This window comes from Glandiceps talaboti, chromosome 4 (assembly GCF_964340395.1).
Source record: "Glandiceps talaboti chromosome 4, keGlaTala1.1, whole genome shotgun sequence".
Lineage (NCBI taxonomy): Eukaryota > Metazoa > Hemichordata > Enteropneusta > Spengelidae > Glandiceps > Glandiceps talaboti.
The window spans coordinates 9,093,304-9,104,215 of record NC_135552.1 but is presented as its reverse complement, the minus strand read 5'-3'; the positions used below and the strand labels follow the sequence as shown (position 1 = coordinate 9,104,215).

At 36.5% G+C, this 10,912-nt stretch overlaps 1 protein-coding gene across 1 annotated transcript; it reads right to left on the bottom strand.

The window, feature by feature from the left end:
- Positions 1 to 4,758: 4,758 nt before the first annotated feature.
- LOC144433747 (ADP-ribosylation factor 1-like 2) lies at positions 4,759 to 10,563 on the bottom strand. Its single transcript, XM_078122105.1, has 4 exons — positions 10,311 to 10,563; positions 8,398 to 8,508; positions 6,721 to 6,845; positions 4,759 to 5,295 (listed from the first exon to the last, which is right to left on the bottom strand). The coding sequence occupies exons 1-4, from the start codon at positions 10,453 to 10,455 to the stop codon at positions 5,131 to 5,133; spliced, it is 546 nt and encodes a 181-aa protein (XP_077978231.1). The 5' UTR covers positions 10,456 to 10,563; the 3' UTR covers positions 4,759 to 5,130.
- Between the last annotated feature and the right edge of the window lie 349 nt (positions 10,564 to 10,912).

Here is a 10,912-nt window from a genome sequence, read left to right as displayed (position 1 = left end):
AAGATAGCCTTTGATTAAAATATGCCACTTCAGCAGACGATTATTCAAATACAAACTTTTTCCCGAGGCACATACAAAAAATCTTGTAATTTACGTATTTACAAACTCTTGGCTTTCCTTTTTCGATCTAATGACTTTCTGAATTTGTCGATTGGAAATGATATCGACGATACGACCAGTCATCAAAATGCCACTCCAGATGATATAGGTATTTTCCAATTTTGGGTTCTGAAATCATTTCATGTTTTCCGACAGTACATAAATTCAAACTATTTTCACCGCTATTGTTCTAGCTGTTGTACACTGTTGCCTCATTAACATAAAGATTTATTAGATGAACGCCGTCATGAACGTTGCATATTCATGACTATTTATCTGAAAGTAATAAGACCTTCGGAGTCATGAATATTCATTGCTCATCTGAGTATACATATTCATGTTTGCTAAGACCCATAATGCAACAGTGTACCAATGTTATACAAGAACAACAAAGGTGAAAAAGAGTTTCAATTTGGTGTTTCTTGGCAATCAAGTAAGATTAGTGTGATGTGAAATCATGAAATGACTCCGAGATCCCAGAACCCTAAATGTATGCCTTTATGTTCTCGAGTCAATCTGATTAAAATCCGATGTGGTGAAAGCGGCTAGATGTCCTTATTTACCTCTATTCATCGTGTTGTGACGTTTGTTTTGTTCGGAGTGATCGCCGCCTTCCCACATCTGAACCGGTGTAATCTACAATCCCGTTTGAATCTCGCGCTTTTAAATAGCCAATCAGGACGAGCGTTATTCATAAAACTTGACAGGATGTTTTGCAAACAGCAGGACACCACTTCCCATTAAAGGCCATTCCAACGATTAGATCGGATGAAGTAACCATTTTCACTGGGTAGCAAACATTGCAATTCAAATTGTAAAACATTTAACTGTCTCTGCAAAACATAGTTTCAACGAGAAATTTTATTTACCAGTTCTCATGCTTTTTAGCCTTCAAGTTGTTTCTGTCTAGTCTATATATTCGCACGTTTCCGTAATTTATACGAGTTGATTTTGACTGTGACATCGCACCACGACGTTGACGAGTCGGCCACGCCTTTGACATGCATGTTTCAACTATCATCTACAAACAACTACAAATCCGTTTGGAATTACTAAACTATTGCTGAATAATTATTTCAGGTGACCGAACTTTTGATTTTCACGTTAATAGAAGGATTGAATCAACATCAGTTGAACGAGCAACTTGTTGCTACTGCCGAAATAAACGTTCGCAATACCACGCTATCTACGACAATTTAGTCCAAGTTTAGAGGTCACTTCACGTCAAGTCAAACATGTGACATCTCATCGGTAATTTCCGGATTTACATTCGTAACTATTAGTTTCACGTTATACCCTAACATGGCCTAACTTTAGAACCTTCGCCTAGGTGGATTTTGGCAACTTCCTCCCCACATAGTCTATTCAAATCAATTATCATGAAGGTACGTCCTTTAAAAGTTGCGACTACGATTGAACGATCGGCTCTGATCATGTGCACGTACCTACAGACAAGATCACATGACGTTACCTACGTACACGTGGTGGAGTGCCGTATTTATATTTGTGTACGATGAATCGCATCGTGTCTAAACAGCTACCCGTCTAGAATTTGGCATTAAATCCTAAAACGTAAAAGCTATATAGGACGTTTTAAAAACCGAGAGTTGTTGTACAAGTAAATGAGGTAATGTCTACATTAAGTGTAATCAGTAATGACTTGGCTGGGTTGTACGCTTAATACTAGTATCATCCTAGTCGCACGAAATTGGTTGACACGTGCGTTCGTCATGTACCATCATTTATAGTTGTGATGACCGAACAAACGGAAAAAAAGTCTCTTGAATTCAGGAACTTCTGTTTAGGTGTGGGTGAATAAAAAATCATGTTTTCGTAGCATTCATGTGGTTGTTTTTGTCATTCATTAATTGTACATCACTCCCTGGTCAGCTGGGTTACTTGGCCATACGGTTATTTCAGAACAACATGCATCTCCGGCACTCTGTGTATGTCGGTAAAGTTTCTGACTGTCATTTTCAAGAGTAGCAAAATAACATTGCCTGTTTTGATTCCATCTTAGTGTGAATTAAATATTCCTGTAGTGATTTTGACGCACGCAAAAACGAAAATCGTAACTCCCCATCCCCAAGGAATTACGTTTGTCGTGCGTCAGTTTTAAAATGACACGGCCCCTCACAAAAACCATGTATAATAAAATAAATAGTTGACTCGCTTGCTGGATCTACACTCATACACACATGGTGCCATTTCCTTCAAGTCAAAAGTCTACTTCAAGATCGAATACTGCATGATGATACAAAGAGTGATTACGGCCCGGCTGGGTGCCTACTAAAGGCTTCACTGCATGCGTCGGATGTGGCAATTGTATCTCTAAATGATTTTTGAAAGAAGCGTGCTGATTGGTTGAGAAATCCTTACAATATTGTCCACGTTCAATGGGATTGTAGATTACACAGGTTCAGATGTGGGAAGGCGGCGATCACTCCGAACAAAACAAACGTCACAACACGATGAATAGAGGTAAATAAGGACATCTAGCCGCTTTCACCACATCGGATTTTAATCAGATTGGTTCTCGAGTGTCGTTCCCCCTTTGATATAAAGTTGATACAGTATTAAACTCTAGTTTTGTCCTGTCAAAATAGTAGCTATTTCGATGTCGTATACAAATTAAAAATTTAAATTATTCAGTACATGGTACTAAAGTCTTTCAATTTTGATCCGATGTTGAAAAAGAGAAAGACTGGGATTTTTTCTCTGACATCCTTAATACGCAATGTGCCGCTCTCGTATGCACTGCCTGCAATCATTTGGATTTTGTGTGTTTTTTATGATTTATAGTACCTCACTCAGTTACTGTCAATAATATAAAGGAACAAGAGATGATAAGAGCATAGAATTTTGTCGAATTAATGTTTGAATTCCAATGAATCTAAAACATGTAAAAACACAATTAAAGGAAATCCCTGCACTTTGTTGTCAAGTTAAATTTTTCATAGAATATTCCATTGAAGTAAAGAAAAATCGTGTGTTCACCCAATACAAACACACTCATTTTTAGTTTTTAAAGCAAACAACGTGACAATAAACTTGATAGCCTCTGAAGACATACACATGAATAAAGTAAACATCCTTACCGAGAATTATTCATTTCAATGTAGGTCATTAGTTACTCCCCCAAACCCACATCTCTACATCTTACATGTACTAGAAATCATCATATTTGTCATAATAACAATTCGACACGTTTCCCCATTAGTGACGTGTTGTGTAAAGTTTCCATTTAAATTGCAACTAGAGCTCATCTTAAATATTAGTACACTCTTTCGAGTCGAGATTGCCATGAATAAGCTAAGCAGACTATTATTCAAGTTGACATGCATACATACATTACCTTTTCTCACGACGTGTACTTATTACCTTACTACGAAAGATGACACACGATATCCTATTATTTTGTACATTTTCCCGTTCAAATAAAATGTCATTTCATTTGAATGAAAATGGAATATTTGATAAGTATAAATGAAGATCATGATCAATGCCATCAGTTGTATCGTGAAAAGACTACATAAATAAACGAATAGCATCTACGTAACTGTTTCATTATGTAGAGGGCGATATTGTGCGGACGTGTGCATGTGTCTCCACAAAAGAGAAAATATTTCATGAACCTCGTCCGTGAATAAAAAAGATGCCTATGATTTGAAAACGACAAAACTCCACATGTAACAAGAGGCTTACCTTTTCCTTTATGTGTTCAGGCGGACAGGCGGATGCATGTATTTATGTATGTATCGGACGATCAATCGAGGGAAGGACAGACAGACAGACAGACAGACAGACAGACAGACAGACAGACAGACAGACAGACAGACAGACAGACAGACAGACAGACACATTAATGAATGGGGTGAAATGTTCCAAGTCGATCTTGCTTCAATCCCAAAAAGCAATAAGTCCAAACTGTTAACGTACACTACTAACAGACGTTAATTAAACACGACGCCAGAGTAATTAAAATGGACAGGAACGCGCTAATGCATCTATCTCTTGGTAACGACAAATGAGTGAATGTCAAGTCTTTGATATTTTAGGGTTCGTATTCATTAAGTCTCTCTCTCTCTCTCTCTCTCTCTCTCTCTCTCTCTCTCTCTCTCTCTCTCTCTCTCTCTCTAATATAATTCTCAATAAGTACAAATGTAACACTACGATTTTTATCACAACTGATTGATATCTTCACATTTAAACCGTGACTAGATTTGGTACAAACCACACAGTACACCATAACATCGCACAAAAATACACTTACGTTCACACACAACATACTTCCATCCAGGTACATTGTAGAAACGCAGTGTATCAGGATGTGTTTTACAAAAGTAAAAAACAAACTTGTTATAGATCTTCACGTACCACATGACATTATACCATTATTTTAATATTTAACCTTGGGCTCATATATAACACACAAAAATGTTACGTTGACCAGTATAAACAGTGAGCAAATGTAGAATTCTGGTCTGATCACTAGTTCTATCACATGAATACTTACACATATTATGTACTATACATCAAATCACCAAAATGTACTAAACTTCCCAAGGAACAACAAGTCTAATATTACCACAGAAACGCTGATAACAAAATACACTGTGATAATAAGAAATTAGTTAATCTGATAAAACACACCTAAGCTATTACAGATCACGATGACACTTATAACCGAAAAACCAAAGGAGATCAATACGATATGAAATACCCTTTAAGTTATGATTGACGTTGCATCCTGGCGTTTTTCCTCACATTCATGAGTTTGTCCTAGTTGTCCACAATATTCTTAAGTGTATAAGGTTCCGGGATAAGGTTGTACTGACTTCAGTAATCCTATATCATAAACATAACTCAGCCATCTTGCAATTGTTCGCCATTCGTTCTTGGTTTTAACAGATAATATCCCCCAGAACAAACCCGGTCCTATTAAACTGACAAAACAGATTTATATTCTTTCATGGAAAATCATAGTAGATGGCGGGCAGAAACTAGAATTGTAAATAAATATTCAGTCTGTCAGTTCTTCTTCTTCTTGACTTCATTGGCCAACCAGTCAAGCCCTTCATATATACCATCTCCACTTGTGGCACACGATGCCTGGATGTACCAACTATGATTGCGTATATTATGAAGTCCTAGTTTGTCAGTAACCTCAGCTGCATTCATGGCATTCGGTAGATCCTTTACAAAAACAAAAGAACAACAAAATACAATATGTAAAAACACAGATCTGTATTGTTTTACGAAATCAATCCATTACATCACGGTAGGAATGTGGTATCATGAATATTCAAAACATGGAGATAATGTTGTGTAAAAACCATTGTGCCAAACTAATACAGAAGCTTATTGAAATCAGAGGGAGTGTGCTGAAACATAAACGGTTTGTTAAAATTCAACAAAGAATTCATCTCAAGAGTTGTGATGTGATGGTTATTTGTTTTCAGGAAGGTCTGATTGTGGCACATAATTGGTACCAAAAATGTGAAATGGACGACACGTGTACAACTTGTCCACATGATTTTAAAGGGACCATCCAGACTAATTTCAGCCTTAGTACACGAATGTATATATTACTACCATCATCCGTAACAAATACCCTGATCGCAGATTTGTCTTGGCACTCTGTGTATTTGTCCATACAAAAGGAACATGTATTTGTGACGTCATCACGAGAGTTTTACCCATAAACCCTCACAGGAAATCCTTATTAAAATGATCGAACATATGTCAAGTGTGGTAGGGCTATTAGAATTCAAAGGTGAGTAGGTTATCGGTTACCGAGGTACTATATCTTCTCATCTAAAGTCATATGCAATTAATTTGATAGTAAATCAATACGAGTATAGTCCAGGCAGAGTTAGCTTAGTTTATTTCAGTAAAACAACAAGATCGACAGACCAGATATAAGTCTGAGTGGATTTATTTCTTTTAAACCTGTACTAGCTAAAACTTGGACAATTTTCTTTATCGATTAACCAAAGATAAATTCACTAAAAATTGGTCATATTAAAAAGACACTGCATCTGTTAATTGGTGGTCAATATTATCCGTAGGTGGTGGTTCAACAAGTTCAAAACTTGAGCGAAAGCTTTATTTGAATATATCACCTAGTTAAACCTGTACTAGTTCTAACTGTACCAGTTGTATTATTTGTCGGTCAGACAACCACAATCCATTCATTGAAAATTGTTAAGATTCAAATAATCAGACATTGTACATTTTAATAAGATGTCAATTTACCATTATTACAGTAACAATTTGAAATCTTGATCGTAGTTGAGGGCGCTGATTTTTGGTTACGGACTCAAAAACCGTAAGCTATTGTACCACATCATGTATAATATCCACAGGTGATTCAATACTGTTCAGGGTGTACGATATTATGAGCAAGTTATTGTATGTTGCAAAACATTTTCAAACACAATGTTCCACTTGTAGTTGGTGCAGCGTTAACATCTTATTTCCAACCTAAATAAGATCAATGGCACTGTCGTTTGTGTTTCATGTTAGGTTTTACACAATGATGATAGTTTCACTTTTGACTTGCCTGGAAGAGATTCTCAATTGAAATACAAGTAACATAGACCTGAACAACACACCAACCTGTTTGTTAGCAAACACAAGAAAGGCAGCATCCCGAAGTTCATCTTCACCTAGCATTCTATTGAGTTCTTCTTTTGCTTCTCCTACACGCTCACGGTCATTACTGTCTACTACGAAGATTAAACCTGGACAAGAAGAAATATCTGGTTACTTGTGATTTGGATTCAGGCTATACGTACTTCCTAGCGGGTAAATTAACCAAAATGCAAACACAGTAGACCAATACATAGCAAACAGTGAATGAAAAATGGTTATGTACAGTGGCACGTATCACTCTTTTAAGGCATTATGGGGTACATGGCATGAATGCATGTGACGCATTTTAATTTCACCTAGTGGGATGAAGAACAAAGTGATTTTGATTCTAATTCTTATACGAATATAGAACATGTGAACAGACGTTACTGCAAAATCGTTACTTATTTTACATACCAGGAAGGATAATTTGTAATACGTACAACATCAAACATTGTATGATCATATTTTATCATTTCATGATATGCATTTAATATCTGACTTCGAATAGTAATAGTAATACCCAGTTGTATACCACAAACATTAAATAAAAGTTGACGCATCACGAAATGTTCACTGACACTTCCCATTACAGTGTGTAAACCTTCGTGGTGTACTACGAAAGAACACAATGAGATAAATGTTTGCTTAAAGACAGAACTGCCCTATATAAAGAGGATTATGGCTAATCTATGCAAAGCGGGAAATTCAAACTGCTGTACAGAGCAGTAGGTTCTGGGTCTTGTTTCCAGCTGGGTCTTGTTTCTGTGCTCCAAGAAACACACAGGTCATGTATCATGTACAAATTTGTTTGTGAATGTCGTAGGATGGTAACTTGATACACAAATTAGTTGAAAATCAGTCTGTTTGTTTGTTTCATAGAATGAAAAAAAACTTTCCAAATGAGACAAATTCCCCCTGCAAACAGCTGCTTAGATTTTGTGTCATTCAGGATTATTCAAATATGCTGCATTTGCATGTGAAAAACCCAGATATAGGTAATGTTTATATTTTGGTGATTACTTGCCAGGGAGTCATCACAAGTTCTCCACCTCCAAACATACAATCAGTCAAATGCAAAATAGGGTCCCAGGCCCAGGCAGTTGCATGTTTAACACACTTGAATAATGTGTGAAATTGTCTTCCTAAATAACTCCAGAACATGCCAATCGAGTGACAGGCAGTCTAGCTATCTTTTCCCAATCAATGTAGGGAGTTTATAAAAGGGAAACATTTCACATCAAACTAACGTTCACATTTTCACGCACTGACAAATAAAAACGCAATGGCAGCGTACCTTGAGCAAAACCTTTAAGAAAATATATGGGTTATTACAGGTTGAACATTTGTTGTTCACTTGAGAAATGATTATTTGAACATATGTTAAGCTTTGTCCTTGAACTTGGCCTTTGTGCATCTTTTCCTTCAATGTAATATATTTTTCTTATGAGAGACATGTCAGTTTACATTTTGCTACAGAAATTTAATTTTTTTTTGCGTTTTGGGATAAAATATTGAAACATGCATTTATCACATTATGTTGCTACATCAAAGCGTACTACACGTGGTACCAAATTTGAATTTACACTTAGCATAATGTACTCTGTTCTAATACGAATACTAGTATTAGATTTGACTGTGTAAAGTTGAATTACAACTTACCTTGTGTGTTCTGGAAGTAATGGCGCCATAACGGTCTGATTTTATCCTGCCCACCTACATCCCACACTGTGAAACTAATATTCTTGTATTCAACTGTTTCTACGTTGAATCCTGACATGCAACAAACAAATGTTTTAATGATTAACATATAAACATTCAAGAAAATGACATACGCATTTAAAGTTATCCAAAAAACTAGTAGCATAATCTGCAGCCCATTTCCTGTTAGTGTTCACTCTCTGTTTGATACAACCACGCAGAAACAAATAAGAACCACATCTGTTGCACTTTAAGATAGCAATTCAAGATTGAATGAATACAGTTTCTTGTTACATTTTGACAATAAAATGTACTAACCTGCCACCATGCGGATATCAAATGTAGACATCAAAACATTGGCGCCCCGGGATTGGCGCCCATGGGTCTGCGTCTAGTTGCAATATGTTTAAATGAGGCAAAATGTGCAATCTTACTGTCTTAAAGTGTATGTTTTATCAAACAGAACAATGAACACTAACTTGAAATTGGTTGTAAATGTTATCAATCCTACTGTTACAGTAGCTAAACTATTAACAATTTTTTTTCTATCCAGCAAAGTTTCTAATTCTATATGTGCCACATATAATATATACTTGCTACAGCGCCTGCTAAAATCTGGCAGCGAGTTCTTTCCATACAGCTGCTAAATCGTAGCGTGTTGGTTGAGGGGGTTAAATTTTTATAATGACTTTACACCGCAAATCATGATTCTTTTTATCGGAGAGATCGCAGCTGTATAGTGGTGTCACCAGATACAAACTGAACGCCTTTCACGTAGTTTTGAATAATGGTGACTACTTTAAGTAGTAGTCCATTTCAAGTTGCCGGTACCGCAGGCGGTTCCCGCGGGAATCCAAACCCTCCCGTACCGCCGGCGGTTTTACCGCTTTGTTACCGTACGCGTGCATATTCATGAGAAACTCATTACCGCTTGACATGGCATAATGAATTCAGTGTGAATGGGTACCTGAATATTAATCAGATCGTTGTTTCTGGTCGGTCCCGCGGGAACCGCGGGAACCTCGGTTTCTTCCGTCAATACAAAGATGTTTTAGACAGTAAAAAGTTACTGTCTATGGTTCTATGAGAATACAATAAAATGGCGATAATAAAGATAATATAGATGTGTATAAGCCAAACGTTTATGGTAGGGGTAAAAATATGCTCGTTTTATATGATCATATAAATTCACTGCAAGTAATGTTACAATTGGTTAACTGCGACGTACGTTAAAAATCATCAGACGATTTCGAGTCAAGAATAAACATTGCCATACGAATCAATTTTATTGGAACATAAATCAATTTGTGACGAAAAGTCAGACACAACTGCTTTCATTCTTCGATCGCAGCGTGCATGCAGTGTGATCGAATAGTGGAACAGCAGGCTTTGTTAAAAATACGACAGTCTATGGTGACAACAATTAGTCTTTAGTTGAGAAGTGTGACCGAAATCAAATAGTTATGACGATAAAAAAAGTTTTAGATAAATATGCACGAAATTAGCCAATGGCAAAAGATGATGTGTGCCAGATGTCATTTCTCTTTACGACATGTAATAACATGAAATTTAGGTGTAAACGGATGTTTGCATATTCATAAACCGTGGTTGTCACATACAGATCTCCCTTCTTCAATGTCATTATATCCATTTCTAAAGTGGTGTGATGTTAAGTATTGTAATTTTACAAGAGCGATTCTATCAAATCGGCGTCGTACGGAATAAAAGAATAAACTATGAGCGCTTTTGTTACGCATCATACGACTTTGTATAAACAGTACGGACTAACTGAATACATTATACGTGCTATTGTTATGCATCATACGAATTTGTATAAACATGCCAGACCCGTTGATGTACATTGTAATACTCACCAATCGTAGGTATTGTTGTTACAATTTCACCAAGTTCGAGTTTGTATAAAATCGTTGTTTTGCCAGCAGCGTCCAACCCTACCATCAAAATACGTATTTCTTTTTTGCCGAACAAATTCTTGACAACACTTTGGAATGCTCCCATTCTTAATTGTTTCTTTTTCGAATTACAAAACTTGATGCAAGAATTCTACAAATAAATATATAGGCAAAGTTAGGACATATGTTGTGGTTGTGTAAATACAATTCTATCTGTGCATGGCTCCTAATAATAATGTTTGATCACAGTGTGTACAATCATGTATACCTTTCCCGGGGTCATGATCCTTTGAAACCACTGAACCATGAATCGCACGCTGCACTGGTCAAACAAAACATGATGGAAAATAACAAACTCAATTAAAGTCATAAATAGTGTTCGATATTTACTAATTCAACGTATGTATAGTCATTAGGGTATACTCTCGCTGGTCTCCATTTAGCGATCCCATAGGGCCTACGACCACAGACAAGAAAAAAACTGCTACAACGTATATGGCCTACCTGTCGGACGAGGTACACTTTTCTTGAATCTCGGTAGAAGAATGAAAAAAAAAGCAACC

What these genes read in the sequence shown, in the direction of transcription:
- LOC144433747 (XM_078122105.1), bottom strand. Translation starts at nt 10,455, where the DNA reads ATGGGAGCATTCCAAAGTGTTGTCAAGAATTTGTTCGGCAAAAAAGAA. An exon ending in AACAACAATACCTACGATTG is followed by an intron (nt 8,509 to 10,310) that starts GTGAGTATTACA and finishes GTTGCATGTCAG; the next exon opens with GATTCAACGTAGAAACAGTT. An exon ending in TTACTTCCAGAACACACAAG is followed by an intron (nt 6,846 to 8,397) that starts GTAAGTTGTAAT and finishes CTTCTTGTCCAG; the next exon opens with GTTTAATCTTCGTAGTAGAC.